Source organism: Prionailurus bengalensis, chromosome F2, assembly GCF_016509475.1.
Source record: "Prionailurus bengalensis isolate Pbe53 chromosome F2, Fcat_Pben_1.1_paternal_pri, whole genome shotgun sequence".
NCBI lineage: Eukaryota > Metazoa > Chordata > Mammalia > Carnivora > Felidae > Prionailurus > Prionailurus bengalensis.
In genome coordinates, this window is record NC_057353.1 from 37,261,402 (window position 1) to 37,285,731 (window position 24,330).

At 35.5% G+C, this 24,330-nt stretch overlaps 1 protein-coding gene across 5 annotated transcripts in view; it reads right to left on the reverse strand.

Annotated features, from left to right (window-relative positions):
- NBN (nibrin) overlaps nt 1-24,330 on the reverse strand; it is a 51,926-nt gene that overhangs the window by 11,468 nt on the left and 16,128 nt on the right. For 3 of the 5 annotated variants that reach the window (XM_043601331.1, XM_043601330.1, XM_043601332.1), the window contains exons 6-12: nt 22,635-22,752; nt 21,437-21,630; nt 14,503-14,600; nt 11,521-11,647; nt 9,064-9,336; nt 6,685-7,129; nt 909-980 (exon numbers count right to left, since the gene is read on the reverse strand). In XM_043601331.1, coding sequence (XP_043457266.1) covers nt 909-980; nt 6,685-7,129; nt 9,064-9,336; nt 11,521-11,647; nt 14,503-14,600; nt 21,437-21,630; nt 22,635-22,752 — 1,327 coding nt within the window. Of the gene's footprint in view, nt 1-908; nt 981-5,978; nt 6,102-6,684; nt 7,130-9,063; nt 9,337-11,520; nt 11,648-14,502; nt 14,601-21,436; nt 21,631-22,634; nt 22,753-24,330 lie in introns of those variants that run through there. The other 2 variants (XM_043601335.1, XM_043601334.1) reach the window with 2 other exon arrangements.

Sequence of the window (24,330 nt, forward strand, 5' to 3'; positions counted from 1 at the left end):
ATTTAGCATTTTTAATTTAGTAGCTTATTCCAATGAATATCATCTCAATACTTCATCTTCTATATATTTTCTCAGCAAGGAATCTGTTTTGTCTACTTATCATAAAAACCATGAACTAACATTAGTGTAACAATCTGTTCTACAAGTTCTCATCTACTATATTTAAGCTTCCTTGGATTTTCAGTAACATTATTTTTCACATCTCCAAAAATCATTAGTTCTGGACACACTCATTACTCATTAACTGAAAGCCATTTTTTAATTGCAGATTGACAGTATTAAATCAGCCTGAAGATTCCTTCCTGTTACTGGATGAGATTCTTTAGGTAATTTTCTATTAACCAACTAGTTACATATCAACATTGCCAGAGCAACTCAAGGCTGACCATCTAAGTTTTTTACTCTTCGACTGCCTATTCAAATGGAAGTTGCTAACAGGGAGAGAAAGAAAAAAAGTGGAAAGTCAAAAGACAAGGTTCATCTATTAGTGACAGAATGTAATTAGGAACTCTAATAAATTAACAATGACTTAATACTTTTGTAAATGTGTTTTAGCATTTAGAAATAATTCACATCCATTCCTCTATCTGATATAAATGATCACCCTGTTGGAAAAGTGCTGACCTGATTTTATAAAGACCTGAGGTCCATAAATGTGGAAGTGACTTGTTCAGGATCAAACATTTATGCAGAAGGCAGGGAATTATACTCAGGCTTTTCTCTATCCTCTTTTTGCTATATCATGATTATAATATGATCAAATTATTCCCAGAGTAAGCGTAACTATGAAATAGACCAAAATTACACAAAGGGAAATAACGAATCCTAAGAACGTAAACTAATAGTAATTGATCAGATGTTGCTCATTAAGTCAAATCTTTATAAAAATTAAAGAAAAATTTCCTTACAGATAGTTCTTCTTTAGTTGACCACAGTGTATCTTTCTTGAACTCACATTTCTTCCCAATTTCATTTTCTTGCTAAAGAAATAAAAATACTGTTCATAGAAATTATAAAATGGCAACTTTAAAAATATTCATGTTCTTGACCCAGTTATTTGATTTTCAAGTATCTTTCCTAGAAAAGCTGAGAATAGAAATCTACGTAAAAAAAGACACTGCAGTATGAATTACAAGAGCAAAGAGGACACAATCTAAGTTCATACCAGTTATTTTACAATATGAGACGTGACCATAGTATAAATGAGTAAAAATGGCTATGAAATTACATTAACAGTTGATTCTAAGTTTGCAGAATAAAAATTAATAAATAAAATACAATATTATCTATGGTTATCTACAGATGGTAGGTAGGATTATCAACAAATCGTTATGTTTTGATTTTCTATATTTCTACATAGCTATGTACTACTTTTATACTCTAAAATAGAAACATTTTTAAAGGATTCTATCTAAATTTACACTTAGTATTTAATTTTAAATTGCCCTTAATCCAGGAAAAAGGAAATAGGGTTACTTTAATTACTCAAGATATATGTCTGCAATAAAATGCAAACTGCCTTGTAGTTTCCTTCACATCCAATATCCAGACCAGGTTCCAGACAAGAGGATATTACATAGATGGCTTTCTGACAATTTCAGTAAAAACTATAATCCCTTGGGTACACTAGGGGAGCATACGATTTTACATCAAATTTTCAATGATTCAATATTAAATTCAGAAAAACTGTAATAAAAAGTTGGAAAGGACAGAAAAACAAATGTACATACTTTGTTTTTGCTTAGGGACTAAAGAGAATTAATACTTTTATCAATAGTAAGGTTAAAAATTTATACTAAGCCTACCATGTGCCCTTTCACTACTTTCATATACATCACCCACTGCAAGTTAATCACAATCAGAACATTTTACACCCCTGCCCTTTCTCCCTTATACTGCCCCACTCCTTCAAACTTGCTCATCCTCTTGAGCAGTTATTTCCCATCCCAGAGAATCATGTTACAACCCACCCAAGCACTCAAACTCTAAACTTGGGAATTATCCTATACTCTTTTCTTCTCTCTCCATTTCTCATGCTGAGTCAATCACCAAGTCTTGGAGATTCTTTTTTTTTTTTTTAATTTATTTATTTTGAAAAGGAAACAGAGTACAAGTTGGGGAGGGGCAGACAGAGAGAGAGAGGAGAGAGAGAATCCCAAGTAGGCACTGCACCATCAGTGCAGAGCCCAACACGGGTCTCACACCCACAAACATGAGATCATGACCTGAGCCAAAATCAAGAGTTGGATGCGTAACCGACTGAGCCACCCAGGTGTCCCTGGAGATTCTACCTTTTAAAGGCCTAGCAAACTTATCCTCTCAGACAGCCTTTCATGTTAGCATGCCCGATGCCTGGAGTAACTGGATAAATGAATGTCATTCTAAGAAAGCTGATAAAAGGAATTGCCAAAAGAGCAGAGTAGCCCTACATTTTCGTCCCAGTTCAAAACCTAGCTAAGCAACCTTGCCAAGTTACTTAATACCTTACTGTCAATTTCCTAATCAGTTCAATGTGTATAGTACTGCTTCACTGCAGAATTGCTATAAACAGAATGATGATATCCAGTAAGTGGTAGGTATTACTACTAGGTTTTGGAAGATACTGTAGTTAAGAGAAGTGGAAACCTTAATTTAGAACAGGAGGGTAGAATGAGGTGAAGAAAAGATGCTCTGCACTCAGTGGGTGATATTAAGAAGAGGAAATGTTAAGGATGAGTCATGTTTGTATTTTGTGAGACTATGAAACTGTAAGGCCGCGACACAGGCACAGCTGTCATATATATAAGGATAAACTTCTAGCAGGAATATCTAGTCACAAGCTTTCTATTTCAGCTTATAAAAAGTATTATAAATGTGCTAGAACCTATATTTAAATCCCAAAATAGAAAAAGAGTGGTTCTATCATCAACAGATTTTAGAAATCTATCTAAGGAATCCAATGTCAAAGAGAAGTTTCACATTTTTGCCTTAAAATTGCATTAAGTTTTTTTTTTTTTAATTTTTTTTTAACATTTATTTATTTTTGAGACAGAGAGAGACAGAGTATGAACCGGGGAGGGGCAGAGAGAGAGGGAGACACAGAATCGGAAACAGGCTCCAGGCTCTGAGCCACCAGCCCAGAGCCTGACGCGGGGCTCGAACTCCCGGACCGCGAGATCGTGACCTGGCTAAAGTCGGACGCTTAACCGACTGCGCCACCCAGGCGCCCCAAGTTTTTTAAATGAAAGGATTAAGAATTTTTTTCCTGATAATCACTTCCACAGCTAAAAAAAGTAAGTGCAATTCCTTTATTCCATGAACATCTCATCTACAAGGACTTTCCAACAACAAATTCTTAAAACGATAAAAGTGAAAAAATTAAAAATAATCTCCCATTGTTTAAGGTTGATGAACTGCATCAATGTCAACTTCCTGGTTGTGATACTGTACTGTAATTATACAAGATGTTACAATTAGGGGAAACAGGATGAAAGGTATACTGGATCTCTCTATATAATTTCTTACAACTGCATGTGAATCAACAATTATCTCAAAATAAAAAGTTGTCAAAAATTATCTTACACTGAAAGCAAAATAACAGGCTCTTACTAAATATGTAGAGTGTTAGAATACAGTGACTGAACTTTTAATATACCCAAAAGTATATCACAATCAAATCACTATTCACCCTCCAGAAGATTTCTGTAATTTTATTTAGAATGTTATAAATTCTAAAGTAGTAAAGTAAGGACAGAGGAAATTATGCTACAGAACCACAGAACAAAATAAAGTAACTGTATGCCCTAGTATCAATATACAGCACGTAAAACTCAGCTATTAAATGAAAGGTCTTTTCAGATACACAAAAGACTGTTTACTAAATCCCGTATCACTGGTGTATAATGATCACTTCCTGTCTCTCCCACTCTAGGATCAAATGCCCAACCCTGAGTGACCATGAACCCTGGGAGAATGTGCAGTCAATGCAGAGTATTTCAGAATATTAACAGCCATACAGGAGGGGCCAAAGAGTTCTGCTATTAAAACCATAACCATTTTCAGACAGAGCTGTAGCCACTGTGAACAGTGGACCAATCTGGGATAGAAGAAAAAAAAAAGGCTATTAAAAAAATGAAAGCATGTAATAGCACAAGACTAGAGAAAGAAAATAAGAACATACCAGAAAAAACTAAAAATGAGTACATGAGGAAAGATACACTGCAAGGGAAATGCATTTGCACGGTGTAATGAAAATAATATAGAGTCTAACTTTCCAAAGATTAAATGCTTATAGTATTAAGTAGTCTGAACACAAATTTTGGAATAGTCTGGAGCTAAAATAACATTGTAAATTCATAATACAAATAAACATACCTTTATAAAGAGATACAAATTTATTAAATGTAGTTAGGAAATCATCCCTTGGACTTCACCAATACCACATGAAACCAACGTGAAGTTCCACTCTAGTGGAAATTGCTAAGCAAGTAACTTACAGGATATATAAACCACTTGGTTCAAGTAACCTCTTCTGTAAAGTGACAGCTAATCTTTGATAATAAAGAACCTCCCTTTCTCTGAAGTTCTCAATTTGGCTAAACAGGATCTCACTGTCTATTCTTTCTTCCTTATCTAATGCTAAATTTGTTAGGGACAGCAATGTGTCAAGCTTAAAACATTTCCCATACTCTCTTGTAGACTAAAGGTGAGGGATAGGGAGTCATGCAGACCATTACTAAATTCTGGCTAATAACCAAAGTTATAAAGTGAGGTTTCTGAAACAGCTCCTTAGAATGCGAGGGGGAACTTAAGTGGAGAGGCCTTTTTACCCTGTCCCCTTCTCCACCTTGTTCTTCCTCCCTGGAAAGTTGACATGATGGCTAGAGGTGCCACCTAGTAGAGAGAAAAAGAGACACCTAAGAAATTAATACCATGGAACTTCCAAGCAGCTTTGGTTACCTACTTCTGGGCTTATTTTATTATTTTTAAAAATTTACATCAAAGTTAGTTAGCATATAGTGCAACAATGATTTCAGGAGTAGATTCCTTAATGTCCCTTACCCATTTAGCCCATCCCCCTTGCCACAACCTCTCCAGTAACCCTCGGTTTGTTCTTCATATTTAAGAATCTCTTATGTATTGGGGCGCCTGGGTGGCTCAGTCGGTTGAGCATCCGACTTCAGCTCAGGTCACGATCTCACAGTCCGGGAGTTCGAGCCCCGCGTCGGGCTCTGGGCTGATGGCTCAGAGCCTGGAGCCTGCTTCCGTTTCTGTGTCTCCCTCTCTCTCTGACCCTCCCCCGTTCATGCTCTGTCTCTGTCTCAAAAATAAATAAACGTTAAAAAAACAAAAAAAGAATCTCTTATGTTTTGTCCCCCTGGGCTTCTTTTATAGGAACAAAAGAACCCTACCTTATTTAAGCCACTGATTTTAGAATTTTTAAAGACAGCAAAAGGAATTCTGAACTAAAAATGAGGGAGCATTTTCTGGGAAGAAAACTGGATGTATCAGAATCTTTGGGGATTTTGGTCTGGGTATCCATATTTTTAAAAAAGCTTACCAACTGGGGTGCCTAAGTGGCTCAGTTGGTTAAGCGTCCGACTCTTGATTTTGGCTCAAGTCATGATCTCGTGGTTTGTGAGTTCCAGCCCTGGGTTGGGCTCTACTCTGCACTGATGGCATGGAGCCTGCTTGGGATTCTCTCTCTTTCTCTCTCTCTCTCCCCCTGCCCCTCACCACTCTCTCTGCCCCTCCCCTGCTCACATGCACCCTATTTCTCTAAAAATAAAGTTCAAAAAAAAAAAAAGCTCACCAGCTGATTCTGATGCATCTGATCCACAGAAAGGCATTTAAGATTCACTCAAAATAAACTAACAAATAATAAGGATTTTCTCTCATAGGAAGATGCCAATATATAGGCTAAACAGGACACCTACTTTGTTTTCTCAACAGTAGTTATAGATTTACAGTGCTTGATACACACTAGGTTAACAAATACTTATTAAATCATTATACCTTCCAACCACTTAATCTTTATCCTTTTACTCAGTCCTGTTCTTATGCAGTAGCCATTTATAGGAGGGGAGTGACCACAACCATGAACAAGAGTAGAGCTAATCAACCTAAATGAAAGATCAGAATATTATATTTTTACTTCATCAGGTCCATGCTCTCACCTAATGACCTAACTATTCTACAGAAGCGGGCAACTTAGGCATAAAATACAAAATAATCTGAAGACTTTTCTTAGATCAAAGTGGTAAGACAAGTTATTGACATTCATGAAAATAGGATATTAAAGACCAAAATGAAAATAAAAATTCCTACTGATGTTATACCTGATTTATCTAACAATTTATTTCATAGTTTGTTTTACTAACTTTCTTCATTTTTGTATGTCTGCTTGCTCTATTAAGGCATCTCCTATACTTACCATCAGTGCCAAAGGTCTCATATAATAGTACAGTAATAATACAGCCTGGAACTATATTAATCATGAACAACAGTTTGTTGTCATTTATTATATACTGTCAAAGAAACACTATTTTTAATATTTACCTTATCCACCAACAAATCCTTACACTTAATACTGGGTGAACACATGAACTTTTTCAAGGAAACAGTGGATGCTTTTACTGTCTTAAATTTCTTTTTAATCTTCTAAGTTTCTGTCTGTGATACTTCTCATTAAAAAAGGTTACTTACAGATATTCTGTTACTTTCTGGTATTGCTTCATCATAATTAAAAGTGCCATTTGTTTCTATATCCAATCTTGGCCTTTTCCTAATATTGACATCTTCCTCTTGTTTTTGAACTTTCACTCCAATTTCTAACTCTGATTTTGTGTTGAGTAACTCTTCCAATATTTCATCTTCAATGGCTAAATCATCAATTTCTTTTCTTTTTTCTGATCTTAGTTTGTCTGTAGAAAGAGATTCATTAACAGAACTTTTCACAGTGGATTTTAAATCTGTATCTGTAAGTAAGTTATCTGGTTTCTTTTCCAGAAGCTCACTCTGAAATAGAGACTGTTCCTTATTTTTCCATACTGAGGGTGGAGCAGGTTGTGTCTGTTCTAACAGAGAACAAGACATTTCTATTCTTGCTGATTTGGGTGAAAAAATTTCTTGATTTTCTTCATCTCTTTCCCTTAGATTTAAAAAAGGAGAGAAGAAAACAAAACAGAAAATGAACGCAGCTGATATCTGGCAATATTCACTTCCTCCCATTTAATGCACAATATTCTTGTTTTTATTAATATTACTGGGAATAAAAAAAAGGACATCTGAAAAAAGTACATAATTCATATAGACTACTGCTTTCACAGGACTGCCAACCCAACGGCTAAAACAATAAGGAGAAGTCTATCTTCTCTGCTAAGGCAGCAGTAGCTAATAAATCAATGGAGAGGAAAAGGTAGGAAGACATAAAAATACAGAGGATTTGTTGCTGGGAAACAACAGCTTACTTTATAATGTAGGGAACTTGCAGGCAGGGAAAAATTACCTTGGAAATAAAACCTGATGGGTTAATGAGAGCTAATTCAAGGTAATAAGTCAGAGTAGCTCTATCCACAATACAGCACAGACTATACACTGCAAGTAATACGTGAATACATGGGGCGCCTGGGTGGCTCAGTTGGTCAAGCGTCCGACTTCAGCTCAGGTCATGATCTCACAGTTCATGGGTCGAGCCCTGCATTGAACTCTGTGCTGACAGCTTGGATCCTGAAGCCTGCTTTGAATTCTGTGTCTCCCTCTCTCTGCCCCTCCCCAACTTAGTGCTCTCTGTCTCTTTCTCTCTCTCTCAAAAATAAACATTAAAATTTTTTTTAAAAAGTGACTATAAGAGTTTTCTATACAATACTGTTTAAGTACTGAATAGTTTATTCATTTATATACTGTACTTCTAACATCCACAGGGAACATAAAAATGTGGATCTCTGCTTCCCAAAAGTTTACTGAATTCATGCTAATTTGGAATAATCAAGGTGATATTTTAATAACACAAATATAGTATCAGGGTACTGGACAGATTTATCAAGAGGTTTCTGCAATAATTTAGGTAGAGTTTAAATCAGAGAGCTGGCAATACAAACAGATGAAAAGGGAGGAATTTAGGAAACAATGAAAATAAGAATTACAATACTGTTTTGGGGGGGTAGAATAGAGAGTCAAAGATTTTGACAAAGTGAACTACTAATAGAAAAAATACATAATCGATGACAGAGGAGAAAAGATTTAGGTGAATTATTTGGGAAAACAGCAGAAAATTCCTGTGGGAAAGCAGAAGTGAGGTTTAAAGGTTAAGTTAAGGCCAAATATATTGATCATCTGTAATAAAGTCATGAAACTCTAAAGGTACCACATACAACACATAAAAAGCAGTAGTACGAAAAAAGAAAGAAGTCCTCAAAGGGGGCAGAGAAGCAAAACAACCAGAAGCTACTACTACTTCCGAGAAGACACTGTAAGGAGAACAAAGATTCAAGAGTTGAGTATACCAAAGGCCACTAGAGCTAGCAACTGTGTCAATGGTTACTTTTCAAGGACATCATGTCAAGATGAAATATTGCTGGTTAAGAATTATTTCATACAGCAATGGGAGCAGTAACAGTAATATCTTTTTTTGAGAAGTTTAATAGTGATTGTGAAAGACAAAAGGCATTTGCTAGAGGAAAGAAACAAGTCAAGAGAAGGTTTCAAAAAATAAAAGGGACAGACAGATTTTGAAAAGAGAAGGACCTAGAATAATTAAAGGCACTGGAAACTGAGAAACTAACTGAGAGCATGGTCTTAGAGGAGGTAAGAGAAGTTGAAAGAATGAGGTGTGGGAAAGCTCTTCTTCAAAAGAAGCATGGTAAAATGAAATAACAGGTAAGCTAAGCTATCTAGGAAAAAATAATCTATCTACAACGACCTTAGTGAAGGAGGAGATTTGGACATTTCTGAAAGGGCGTGAGGTCAAAGAGTCAGTTTTCCACAGAAGCATTTTCAAGCAGAACACAGACTAAATGCATTCTATAATCATATAACAGATATTAATATTTTTCAGAGACACAGAGGCATTATTTTAAAATATACCGTTTTTTGGTAGACGGCTGAAAGTAGTTTTTGATGGAGTTGGTCTGCTGCTGAGAAGCCCGATCTCTACTTTTATTTACACCTGAGAATTTATTTGGTGAAAGCTGATAGGTTGGGATTTTCCTCCTAACCAGAGTATTTGATACTGTATTATTATCATTAGAGCTTATTTTGTGGGGTTCCTTCGCAGCGGATATTTCTTGTGAAGACATTCTGAATTTCTGTTCCACTCTGGAGATTTTGATTTCTTTAGGTCTTTCACTCAAATCCATGCTGTAGCAAAAGAAAAGAATGCAAGGTAAACAAGTGGATTTACAGCAATTTTTATCTAGAAACAAAGTCTTCTAAATAGTACTAATGTGATACAGCTTTAGAACATAATTATCTTTAGACAATAATTAAATGAATATATTTCACTACCTCAAGAAAGTCACTCCTTTTTCATCAAAGCTCCCTAAAGACAAATGATAACTTTCTCTTCTTCATTCCTTACAGCACACAATGACCGGCATACTCTATTATAAAAAACTACCATACACACATGAGTATCACCCTAGTATTCTATTAAAAATTAAACTAGGTGATAACCTAGGTAATTATTACTTTAAAATTTCAGAATTATTTTCATGCAAAAAAATTAATTAAAAAAAGGAAAATCAGAAAAAGAACAATCTTCTACAATTCCAGCATCATCTATAAGGAGATATTTAGATCCCCTTTAGAACTAAATTAGATAAATTTAGATTCACATGGACTGATATGGCTATTTTCTACCCAGATGGCAAGAATACAGATGAACTAATAATGGTTATATTCCAGCCAGATGGTAGTCCCTAGAATAGAACTCTATTCTCTACCAGAAAAATATTGAAAACACACACATGGTTCTACAATGTATGGTTAAACATATACTGCCTTTAATACTCTTATTTCACACACACACACAAATATTCTTATTTCACAAAAAAACTAAAGTGGTCATACAGATGACTTTCAAAACATTAATAGTTTCTCTTTAAAAAGTTACATCTAGGCTGGGGCACCTGGGTGGCTCAGTCGGTTAAGTGTCCGACTTCGGCTCAGGTCATGATCTCACGGTTCATGGGTTCAAGCCCTGCGTTGGGCTCTGTCCTGACAGCCTGGAGTCTACTTCGGATTCTGTCCCTCTCTCTCTCTGCTCCTCCCCTGCTCATGCTCTGTCTCTGTCTCTCAAGAATGAATAAACGTTTAAAAAAAAAAAAGCAAGTTACATATGGGGCGCCTGGGTGGCTCAGTCAGTTAAGCATCCAACTTCGGCCCAGGTCATGACCTCATGGTTCGTGGGTTCGAGCCCCATGTGGGGCTCTGTGCTGACAGCTCAGAGCCTGGAGCCAATTTCAGATTCTGTGTCTCCATCTCTGCCCCTCCCAGGCTTGCGCTCTCTCTCTCAAAACTAAACAAACATTAAAAAAAATTTCTAAAGTTATATCTGACCTCAATATAACAAAAGGATATATTAAAATTTTAAATATGATCCAATATAGTGATATCACAAATATCTTTCAATATGAATAGTTTATTATGGATTATTTAAAATATACTATCTTAAATGAAAAATACCGAAGAATATATATAAGTTGCCCTTGCTCAAAAAAACCCCCAAAGAACAAAAAAGGCCTCTTCAAATAGAGAACTACTAGAAAACTATCTTCACAAACAAATATTAATTGTTTAGATAGCCAGGTAGAAACACAGAAAGGATCTCCAAGGGGCGGCTGGGTGGCTCAGTCAGTTAAGTGTTCGACTTCAGCCTAGGTCATGATTTTGCTGTTCCCGAGTTCGAGCCCCACATCGGGCTCTGTGCTGACAGCTCAGAACCTGGAGCCTGTTTCAGATTCTGCATCTCCTTCTCTTTCTCTGCCCCTTCCCCACTCACACTCTCTCTCAAAAACAAACATAAAAAAAAAAAAACCAAGTATCTCCAAAGTTGTAATATTCAGATAAAGGCAACATTATACAGCACACATTTATTTCAAAGTTATTTCACCAGTCACAAAAAAAGTACATAATTCTTTTTGGTCTTCCATGTGCATTTCTAAGAAACAACAACAAAACTTTGTAAGACAGTGGTTAGCAATCTATGGCTTACGGACCAAATCTGGCCTCCCACTTATTTTTGTAAATTAAATTTTATTGGAACACAACCACACACATTCATTTACATGTTGTCCAAGGCTGTTTTCATGCTACAATGGCAAAGCTAAAAAGATGTGACAGATATCAATGACCCACAAACCCAAAAATATTTACTCTCTGGTCCTTTATAGACAGTTCACCAATCTTGCCCTAAAACATGACATCCCATTCTCCCATACTTTATCTCCTAAGAACTAATCTGAAAATGGCACTGACTTTACTTCTTAAATATACTATTAACTCACTGATAGAATTAAGTGTCTGTTAACAATGAAACTTTACCATGTATCTGCTTGCTCTGATTCCGTATCAGCTACATATGTTGTAGTGTTCACTGGGGCACTTAGCATTAGTTTTTCATTGACAGACAAGCCTTGGGAAAAGCTTGGCCCTGGAGTCATCTTCAATGCTGTAAATCACACAAGCAAAAGGAAGAATCATAACTGCTAGACACAAGATGAACATTTTGTCACTTAAAATGGTTAGACTGTTCCATGCCAAGGGAAGTAAGTTGGTAACATAGAACACAGTTATCTTCAGTCAGTGGAGCCAACAAATACTTAACGAAATAGCCTAAGAGCAGCCTGTTGGCATTTGTAATGGGCTTATCTGCATCAAATCATTTTAAAGCTACATCAAATCTTTCATGAAGTATTATAATCTTAAATAAAAATAAAACCAACAAATTATAATTCAAATTATGCTTTAAGTCAGTAGGCCAAAAAATTGCATTTCTTCCCCACAGAAAGAATATCGACCCTACTTGGTCTACACAAATCAAAATTAAAGTGAGTTTCACTTTCTGAAGGAATACTGTCTGAAAAAAAAGACATAAATAGTTTTAGGCACAAATTTTGTGGTCACTCCAGAAAACCATAATGATTACTTCATCTTTTCATTAATTAGAACAACAACTTAATTCAAGTGCCACTCTTCCAGCATACTTTTCTGAACCTCCCACACTGAATTAGGTATCCTTCATTTCAGCTCCCATACCACCCTTTACATCACACTGTTAACTTTTTGCACACTTACCATCAGCTACACGACCTGCATTAAATTATTTAACCTCTCTATGCCTCAGTTTCCTCATTCATTAAATCTGGATCATTTTGTTTTGAGGCACAATGAATTGATACATGGAGAGCACTTTAAAAAATGCGTGGAAACAGTAAGTACTATGCAAGTACTGTATTAGCTGTTATCATCACTTTATATTACGCTTGTTTACTTGTTACTTTCCCTTATTAGACTTGGAATCTCGAGAGTAGGAACTGGCTGTTGTTCGTATCTAAATCTTTGGTACCTGAGCAACGTTTCAGACAGTACATATAAATAAGTTAATGGAATTAAATTATTAAAAGAAAATTTTAAAAAGTTGACATCTACTAAGTTAAATTATCACTTGTTAGGTCCTCATGACATAGGATGTGCTAAATAAATGTTTATTGCTGATTCCAAATTCAGGTATATAAATGACTTGTCACTTTCCTTATATGACCTCCTTAGAAGCTCATTCGCATCTCCTTAAACACACATATCCTTAGAATTCATGTCAGCGTGCACTTAAGTTTGTAAAAAATAATAATTACAAATACTTACATTATTACTAAAAGAAACTGTAAGTAGAATGTAAAGATCCCAAATAAGTGATGTTTGTCAACAAAAGATTTATAATGTTCTCCTTGCTAAAAATACTATATAGGAAGGAATCTGATTGGCTCACCTCTTTATTCCAAGTGATTAGATTATAGGTATATTACAAATATTCAATAAATATCTGAATTAATAAATGAAAAAATATGGAAGGAATAAAGTAAGGAGGGGAGAAAGGGAAAGATACATGATTTTGTCTATTCCCCCACAACGGATTATGGTGTAAAATTGTTTATAAGTCAGATGTCTAGGACTTGGAAACTATATAGACCCACCTATGTGTATTTGCAACAAGTTAATACTACTGATTGTAATGTTGATTTTTACTCCTTATGACCCTGTTTCTATATGAAATGATACAATAGAAAAGGTACTAGTCTAAGTGTTCAAAACACCCAAACTTTAGGATTGGGCTGAACATGAAGTATTTACGGAACCTTATCTTTTCTCAGCCTTGAGAGCTCTCTTACCTTTTGAAAGAAAGACAGATTAGATGATCTCTAAGGCCCTTTTGGCCATAACACATTTCCAACAGTGGATGATAAAACTTTGTTGCTCCACACTGGCAAAGATAATCCTGTGTACCAACAATTTAGTTCAATTAAGGAAACATTCATACCTAGTACAAACAAGTACTATGCGCAGTGCTGTCAGGGAATCCAAAATTAGTAACATAATTAATCTAGTGGCTGAAAGAGGCATGGAAACTGGTTACATTTCAAAGTAAGAAGAAACGCTAACTGGAATAAAAAAGTTACTGGGGTACAGAAGACACAATAATTCTGATTTGGAGAGTTATGGGAGACAAAACAACTTAGAAAAACTTCATGAAGTAGGTAAGCATTTGCAGAATGAATCAAATTTTGAAGAGCAGTATTGACATTCTAGAACAGGGACCATGATGAGCAAGATCAAGAAGTGTGGAAACTATAAATAATATGACACATATATACTGTAGGGAGATGTATTTTTAAAAAGATGAAGATGGGAGAAAGGCTGTTTATCAGCTAAACTGCTGAGGGCTCAGAACTCTTGATGAAGGGCTCAGGGTTTTACTTCATAAATAATGAGCTAGTAAAAGGTTTTAAGAAAAGGTAAGCTGATTCTATTGGCAAAGTGAAATGTTAACTGTAGAGGGGACTATGGAGACAGGACCATCATTGGTGCAATTACAACAGCCCTCAGGACAATCAGACAACAGAAGGTTCAAATGGGGCACTGGCTGTTGAGAAGGAATGGCAGCAGACCTCGTGAGTAGAAGTTACAGAGAGAAAATTTCAGGTCTTGTTTTAGCTTTCTCTTTATGCTTGGCCTTACATGAACTTGTCCAATGTGTTTGTTTATTAACTGAATCTTGACCTTTAGAATGTAAAGTTCACAAGAACAGGTATCTTGTTTTACTTTATTCACCACTGTATCCTCAGCACTTAGCAACAGTGCCCAGTACACGGCAGCTACAAATATTTATCAAATAAATAAACGGATAGAGGAGTGTTAAAAGATGGTGAAAATGGTCATCCCTGACAAGTACAGACTAATATGCATACAGTCTATCATCAAGTTATGAATAAAGATGTTATAGAATCAAGAAAATAATGCTTTAATTACCTGTACTTGGCTGGCCGTGAGGATCACAGTAATTCTCTGTAGTCATGAAAATGACTGCCAATCCAATTTCTGCTTCAGGAATAGGTCTAAGACCCTGCCTGTGAAAATAAAACAGATTAAGTATGATAGTATACTGAAACTAACAACTCTTATTAAAGTGGTATCAAGTTCAATCTTTTTATTCCTTCCTTAAAGAGGTATCACAATTTTACGGTATGGAGAGAATTTCAAATACACTGAGTACTGGCCTACTAAATTGGGGCAATGTTACACTGGGAAAGCCCATCACCTTTTAGTCACTTGGTTATTTCATCTGGAAATAAAGACCTAGAATAAAGGATATAGAGACTTCCAGTTCTGAAATTCTGTAATTTTTAGAATTAAAAACAAAACAAAAACAAATAAAAAACAGTAATGCCCCAATGAAGCAATAAATTATTCTTTAATTTTTAACATTTATTTATTTTTGAGACAGAGAGACAGAGAGAGACAGAGCACAAAGAGGAGAGGGAGACAAGAATCCGAAGCAGGCTCCAGGCTCTGTCAGCATAGAGCCCGACGTGGGGCTTGAACTCACAAACTGCAACATCATGACCTGAGCCGAAGTTGGTCACTCAACTGACTGAGTCACCCGGGAGCCCCTAAAAGAAATTTTTATAAGCAAACCTAATACTAGGATCCAAAGATAAAACTTGAGAGACAGAAGACGGTAGACAGGGAAGGAGAGAGAAAACTACAAAGAACTATCATAAGCTGTATCTATACATGTTTTATAATTTAAAGTTTAGTAAATAAAATCATTTTACCAAATTTACATGTATTAAGCAAACTTATTAAAGAATCATACAGTGAACGGTACGTACCTTCTGATTTCTGTGAATGAAACAATAACTACCATATAGAAACTCTACCTCAGACTTTAAGAACTATAAAACTCCTTTAAATGCTTATTGTAAAGATGTTTTAAGTGGTTGTAGTTTAAAAAGTCTTTTTCAAATGCTAAACATTTTGTTTACGTCCTAGGTTTATGTAAATAAAATTCAACCGTATGTGCAATTATGACAATACCATATTAAAATATATTTTTAAAACAGAATAGGGGCGTCTGGGTGGCTCAGTCAGTTAAGCATTTGACTCTTGATTTCGGCTCAGGTCATGATGCCATGGTTCGTGAGACTGTTTGAAAACAAAAAAATTTTATGGGACTCCTGGGTGGCTCAGTTAGTTGAGTGCCCGACTTCGGCTCAGGTCTGATCTCACCATTTGTGAGTTCGAGCCCCGCATCGGGCTCTGTGCTGACAGCTCAGAGCCTGGAGCCTGCTTCGGATTCTGTGTCTCCCGCTCTCTCTGACCCTTCCCAGCTCATACTCTGAGTCTCTCACCCTCAAAAATAAAAAAAAATTCAAAAAATATTTTTAAAATATTAAAAAAATAAAGTATTATAATCAAGTGATCACATATCTATTTATAATTCAGGTAAATCAAAATTGATATTTTATTACCCTTTTTTGAAACTGTAAATTATGTAAATTAGTTATAAAATTTAGCTCCATAAAATAAAAACATTTTTAACATATAATTAAAAATGCTACACAGATACTATGTCATCCTAAATGGGGAAACACAATCCTTTTAAAGTCAATAGTGATATAAATGTGGCTACTAACCCTAATTCAACACTACTCTAGAGGTTCCAGTAGGTATGAACAGAGAAAGATAGAAAAGGAGAGAAGTATCAGAGGTATAAGGATCTAAAAAAAAGGACAAAAACTTTACTTACAGATGAGGATTTTTACAAAAAAAAAAAAAAAAAAAGACCGCAGATACATTAGAAATAAAGGGGAGGCTAACAAAAGTAACAGGATATAAGAGTAATATCTAAATGACTACTGAATTTATATTAGAAAATGTAATTAGAAATAACATATTTATGTTCTACTTACCAGACATATAATATCTACCAAAAAATATGTAGTACCGAGGAATAAATCTAATAAAAGGTATTCATGATGTCTATAGGGAAATTATAAAAATTGTTAATTCTCCCCAAATTGATTTGTAAATTCAATGGCATTCCTAATCAAAATCCCAGCAAGGTTTCTGAAGATGACTCAAAATGTATATGGAAAAATACAGAGCAAAGAATGGACAGGACGATTCTAAAGAAGAGCAGAAAGATTTACCATAGTAGATTATGAGGAATTGATGTTATAGTAATTAAAACAATGTAGTAAATGTGGTGTTGGTACAAGAACAGACATAGTGACCAATGGAATAAAGCCAAAAACATCCCTATGCATGTATGGAACTTTGGTATAAAACAGAATCAATTCCAGATAGATTAAAAATAAATTTGAAAAACAAAATATCAAAACACTAGCAACAAATTAGTAAAAAGCATAGGTGAATATCTTTTTAATCTAAGAACAGAAAGATTTCTTAAATTTTTTTTTTTACATTTATTTATTTTTGAGAGACAGAGCAAGACAGAGCACAAGTGGGGAAGGGACAGAGAGAGAGGAAGACGCAGAATCCGAAGCAGGCTCCAGGCTGTCAGCACAGAACCCTATGCGGGGCTTGAACTCACAAACTGTGAGATCATGACCTGAGGTGAAGTCAGACGTTTAACTGACTGAGCCACCCAGGCACCCCTAGAAAGATTTCTTAAAATACAAAAAGCACTAAGAAAGAAAAGGTTATTTAATGTTAATTTTTAGTATATTAAAATTAAGGGCTTTCATGTATCACCAGTAAAACACTAATGACAAAGTGGTAAAAGATTTTGCAATACATACAAGTGAAAAAAGGAATAATATTGAGAAATATATAGAACTTATACAAATAAAAAAGAAGAGCATACAAATATGCAATTACCACATGATCCAGGAATTGTACTCTTGGGCATTTATCCCAAAGAAATAAAAACTTATATTCAAAAGAAACTTACTTGTACATGTATGGTTATACAGGTTTCATTTTTGACAAAGACTGGAAAAATGCAGATGTCCTTCAATAGAATGACTCAACAAACCGTAGTATATACATATATTTATACATAACACTAATGAGCAATAAGAAAGGATGAATGACTGATACGCACAACTTAGGTGAATCTCCAAGGAATTATGCTAAATAAGCAGCCCAGTCCTAAGGATTATATGCTATATGATTTCATTTATACAACACTCTTTTAAAAGACAAAATTTTAGAAGTGGAGAATAAGTTAGTGGTTTGCCAGGATTTGGGAACATGGAGTGGGAAGTGAGGACGGAGAGAGGAAAGGAGGGAAGGAAGTGGGTGTGGCTATAAAAGAACAACAGGAGGGATCCCTGTGGTGATGGAACTGTTCTGTGTCTTGACTAAGGTGGTGAATATATGAACCTACAAATGTGATAAAATTGTATAGAACTAAAACACATTCATACACACACACAACTGAAAAATCCATATTAAAAAAAATAAAACAATTACACCAATAGAAAATGAGGTCAAACACATGAACAGCTATTTCAGAACAGGAAACACAGATGTCCAATAAACATTAGAAAGAAATGTTTCTCGGGGCGCCTGGGTGGCGCAGTCGGTTAAGCGTCCGACTTCAGCCAGGTCACGATCTCGCGGTCCGGGAGTTCGAGCCCCGCGTCAGGCTCTGGGCTGATGGCTCGGAGCCTGGAGCCTGTTTCCGATTCTGTGTCTCCCTCTCTCTGCCCCTCCCCTGTTCATGCTCTGTCTCTCTCTGTCCCAAAAATAAATAAACGTTGAAAAAAAAAAATTAAAAAAAAAAAATGTTTCTCACTGGTGATGAGAAAAATAGAAATCAAAATCTTAAGACATGAATATACATCCATTCAATTAACAAAAATGGTAAGTCTAAAAATATCAAGTGTTGAAAACAATGTGCATCTACTTGATCTACCATGGGTGGAAGTATAAAGTGGAAAAGAATTTGATACCACCTCCAGAGGTTGAGTGTTCACATAACCCATAACCCAGCAGTCCTAACCCTAAGAATATTCTCCAAAGAAAATCTTGCATTAAGTACAACCAGGAAATACAAAAAATGATCTTAATAGCAATGTTTACAATAATAAAAACCAGAAATAAGGTATTTTTCAATGTGGAAAAAATGAATGAACTCTGGTCTATTCGCACAATGAAACATATTTTACCATCAAAACAAATTACAGCAACATGCAACAAAATGGATGAATTCTTATTAGCAATGTATCAAGTGAAAAAAATCCCCAAAGATTACATGCAGTATGAGGACCAGGTTATCAAGTTAAATCAACTAAAACATACATACACATATTTTAGGAATATATTAAAAAACAATAAAACTGTATATAAAATGATAAGCAAAGGATTCAGGAAGATAGTTATCCCACGTAGGGGGGACAGTGGGCTAGGAGTATCCTATTTTAGAGGTAGGTTATTTTCAAGTACCTAGCTTGTATTCTGCAGAGCAGATTCTCAGATATTTATTATGTAATTTAAAATACTACTGGGGTGCCTGGGTGGTTCAGTCGGTTAAATTTCTTGACTTCAGCTCAGGTCATAATCTCGCGGTTTGTGAGTTTGAGCCCTGTGTCGGGCTCTGTACTGACCACTCAGAGCCTGGAGCCTGCTTTGGATTCTGTGTCTTCTACTCTCTCTCAAAAATAAACATTAAAAAATAAAAAAATAAATAACTACTTAACTAGTGAACAAAATTAAGTTGTATTAGTTATGATTCCATGATGACAGTGTATCATGAACCAAGGATTAAGACTCATCCAATTTTGTGCAAAACTGTGCAACAGGTGAAGAGAGGAAAAGTCAAAGAGGAGGAAAGGATAAAGAGAAGATAACTAAATTAGTAACAGGAAGAGTTCTCAAATTTGAGCTAAGATACTGGGAATATACCTTAGCAAGGACAAAAATCATTTCCCTTAGACTTTGAAATTTTCTTCACAAGGTATTTCATTTTAACCACTCATGTCCAATACCCACTTTTTACCACTAATCAATATAACTATGGCAGTAGCCAATCCCAGTATTGCCTTGTCTGAAATTCAGTTAATAGCTGGCTTTACTGGCCACCTGCCTGATCTAACTGCACGTTCAATGACTATCAGTGGCTTGGACTAAGTGGACACATGTTACCCTAAGTGTCGGTCTTTCTCAAATTATAAAACTGCCTTCCCTCCAAAACCAAATTGTAATGGGGCCAAATGTCACCATATGATGAAGGCACCAACCTCTGATCAACTTTGTACTCTAGCTACTTTCTTACCTCGGGGTCACAGTACATGCTGAGAAGCAGTGAGATGTAATGGTGAAGAGCATGCACTCTGTATCCAGGCTGCCTGGGTTCACATCCTGGCTCTTGCTCACTCCCTGTGTTCTACCCCTTTTGTCTTATCTATACAATGGGTACCATAACAGTAGATAATACACGGAGTTGTGTGAGGATTAAATGTCTTTATATACGTTAAAACTCTTAGGACAGGATCTGCTATACAGTATTCTGTAAGCATAGCTTTCACTACTGCTGTTTTGCCTGGCTTTCAAAGACTGGTCATAGGTAAAGTATTGTCTAAAAGAGGCCTTCTCTTCTTTATGCTATTTAAAATAAACTTCTTGGGGCGCCTGGGTGGCGCAGTCGGTTAAGCGTCCGACTTCAGCCAGGTCACGATCTCTCGGTCCGGGAGTTCGAGCCCCGCGTCGGGCTCTGGGCTGATGGCTCGGAGCCTGGAGCCTGTTTCCGGTTCTGTGTCTCCCTCTCTCTCTGCCCCTCCCCCGTTCATGCTCCGTCTCTCTCTGTCCCCAAAATAAATAAACGTTGAAAAAAAAAAATTAAAAAAAAATAAAAAAATAAATAAATAAAATAAACTTCTTCCCCTTGCCTTGTTATTCCACTTCCTTTATACACATTTGTAATTATCTGGTTACTTGTCTTAATCTGTCTTTCCCTCTAGACAGTAAGCTCCAATGGTGGCAGGGACCACAGCCACCTTGTTTACCACTATATTCCCAGTGCCTAAAACATATGAAAACAATAGTAAATTCTGGATGTAGTAGCAAGATATCACCGTTTTTATACAAGTATTTTCTTTTTGTAGCAGTTACTACATCTCCATTAAATAAAATATTTATAGGGGCGCCTGGGTGGCGCAGTCAGTTAAGTGTCCGACTTCAGCCAGGTCACAATCTCGCGGTCCGTGGGTTCGAGCCCCGCATCGGGCTCTGGGCTGATGGCTCAGAGCCTGAAGCCTGTTTCCGATTCTGTGTCTCCCTCTCTCTCTGCCCCTCCCCCATTCATGCTCTGTCTCTCTCTGTCCCAAAAATAAATAAAAAATGTTGAAAAAAAAATTAAAAAATAAATAAAATATTTATGGGACAGATGACTGAAATATTAACTTTTGTTTCAGCAAACATATAAATAAAATCAATCTCCATGGGTAGAAGGACTATTGGGACAGGAAAAATGAGTATTGTAGGGAATAGCTATGGACTTTTTAGATATATTAAATACCCTACGCCGTAACTACTTTTTGGTAGGTGAATAGAAATTTGGTCAGCAGATTGCCAAGCCTGACATTTTTACAATACTTTTAAGCTTCAACAATGCTAAGATCATTAATATCAATAAAAAGTTTAAGAAAAAAACCCTTTGTTTATCTCTTTCGCACACTCTCTCCCCACTACAAATCCTATTATTGAATATATAGCATTTTTTCTTGCTTTTGCATGGTAGCCTATATGACAGGACTTAAGATTTTTATATGCACTGACCAAAGAACAAATACATTTCAGTTCTAGGCAATTTCAGAAAAAAAACTTACATTTGTGTTTGTTATAAAGATACTCTATTTCTAGCATACTAAGTTACAATAAATTTTCAGTTATAGATAAAATTGCTTTTTTTTTTTAAATAAAGAATCTTCTGTACCTTTGGAGCATATCCATAATTGAGTGAATCCATGTTTTCTGAGAGTCAGGAATTAGAGTTTGTGAATTTGTTACTCCTACATCAACAACACAAATTCCAGGAGCTGAAAAGAAACTATCTTCTTCTTCATTTTCTTCTGATATCAACCTAGCATCTCCTCCTCCAAAAATAACTGCTGAACTTAACTTTTTATGCTAAAAATGGAAACAAAAAGTAATGAAATAGCCCCAATTTTTGAGTACATTCTTTTTTTAAATTTATTTTAATTCTAGTATAGTGAACAGTGTTATATCAGTTTCAGGTGTACAACATAGTGATCCACACATCGCCCAGTGCTCATCATGACAAGTGTACTGCTTAGTCCTCTATCACCTATTTCACCCCCATCTCCTTCCCTCTAGTGACCATCAGTTTGTGCTCTACAGTTAAGAATCTGTTCCTTGGTTTGTCTTTTTCATTTGCTCATCTGTTTTGTTTCTTAAACTTCACATATGAATGAAATGATATTGTATTTGTCTTTCTCTGACTTATTTTGCTTAGCATTATATTCTAGACCCATCCATGTTGTTGCAAATGGCAAGATTTCATTCTTTGTTTTACGGCTCAGTAATGTGTATACACACACACACACACACACACACACACACACGTAGGTATGTGTACATGTATGTACACACATCTTCTTTATCCATTCATCTCTATTAGGGAAGTAACATAAAAGTACAATTGATTCTATTTTTTGAGAAGACAATCTGAGCTTCCTCTCAGAAAATCCCTGGTTCACCAGGTATCTCTTCAGCTGTGGAATTGTTACGCTGTTTGCACTTCTTTATCATAATTCACAGTGCTCTGTGGGTTTGCCTGCATTTTTGCACCTACAACTTAAACTCCTTGAATGCCCATTTTGGCACATATAAGACATTCAACACCCGTTTACTAACTGACCAAGTAAGGACTTAAATCAGTTTTCTGTCCCCACTCCCCCACTTATATATTAACATAGCCTTAATTATCCAATTAATATATGTCAAGAAATACCATAATCATATACATCAACAATGGGAAAGTTCTGGTGCCTGGGCAGTTTATTTCACTTCGCGCTTCTATACAAAATCTCAAAAAAAAGCATTTACTACTGTTAACGTTATTAATTTATCCTAGTTTATAACATCTTCTTTAGGAAAATTTAGCCCATTACCTGTTTGGCATTTAGAAATACAAATGTTTTCCCTTTGAAGATTTGCTTTCTCTCCTGTCGTCCTGACAGATCAATGTTTTTATTTCCAATAACTGGTTCATCAATAGGTGGGTAAAAGCTGTAAAAAAAAAAATTTTTAAAGAATATTCTAATTATATACTATTCTGTATGTGTACTGTTAAATTTGTAAGCAGAGTAGCTATCTAGACACTAGAAAGGTTTAATTTCCATAACACCATGAAAAAACATTTTTTTTTAAAGTTTTATCTGGGACAAAAAGGCAAAAAGCATCTAGAAAAATTGTGACACATGCCACATAAAATAGCAGAACTGTTCTCTATTTTCTGAAAAAATATAATCCAAGGGTAGACAATCATAAAATACAATTTAATAAACATGAATCAAATAAGTTATGTGAATTACAAAAGGCTGAAAAAGACAATGTCCATAAAGATCAAATTCTATTGGCATCTCGGGTTTCCTGGGAACCAATGTGTGTTAATGTTCACATCTAATTCTGTGAACTACTATTGTGTTTTATTATAAATCCATTGGAGAAGCTCAGGAAATTTTAAAACTTATTTTTGTCAGTTTAAATAAAACTTCCAAAGTGAGATTAAAAAACACAATCTTTTAGCTCTTTAACATAATGCTGTAAGAACACCTTAATCATCCATGAAAATGAGGGAAAAGAAGAAAATACAGAAGCAAAATCAACAGATAATTCTTAAGCCTTCCACAGTTCCAACTTTCTACATAATCAAATCTTTTGCTACAATAATTCATAATGGACCAGCCTTTCAGCTTATCCACTTTCAAGTAAAAATTACTAATTACTAATATTCATGAATAAGAAGACTCAATATTGTCAAGATATTAGTTCTTCCCGACTTGATCTATAGATTAAACATAATCCCAATAAAATTTCCAGCAAGTTACTTTGTGGATACTGACAAACTGATTCTAAAATTTACATGGAGAGGCAAAAGATCCAGAAGGCCCAACACAATATTAAGGAAGAACAAAGTACTAATACTACCCAAATTCATGATTTATTATAAAATTACAGTAATCAAGACAGTCTGGTATAATGAAAAAATAGACAAGAGACTAGAGAGCCCAGAAACAAACTCACATAAATATACTCAACCGATCTTTGACAAAGGAACAAAGACAATACAGGAGTTCAGTCTTTCCTTTTTTTTTTAAAGGGTTTTTTTTTTGTTTTGTTTTGTTTTGTTTTTTGAGAGAGAGAGGGAGAGAGAATGAGCATGGGAGGGGCAGAGAGAAAGGGAGACACGGAATCTGAAGCTGGCTCCAGGCTCTGAGCTGTCAGCACAGAGCCCAATGCGGGGCTTGAACTCATGAACCCCCAAGATCATGACCTGAGCTGAAGTTGGATGCTTAACTGACCGAGCCACTTAGGAGTCCCGAGATCAGTGTTTTCAACAATGATGATACTGGACATTCACATGCAAAAAAAAACAAACAAACAAACAAAAAAAAACCAAAAAAACAGAAAAACAAAAAAACAAATCTAGACTCAGGCCCTACAGTCTTCACATTAACTCAAAATGAATCATAGACCTAAATATAAAACTCCTAGAAGATAACATAGGAGAAAATACAGATGGCCTTGGTTATGGCAATGACTTTTTAGATACAACATCAAACATGATCTATGAATGAAATATCT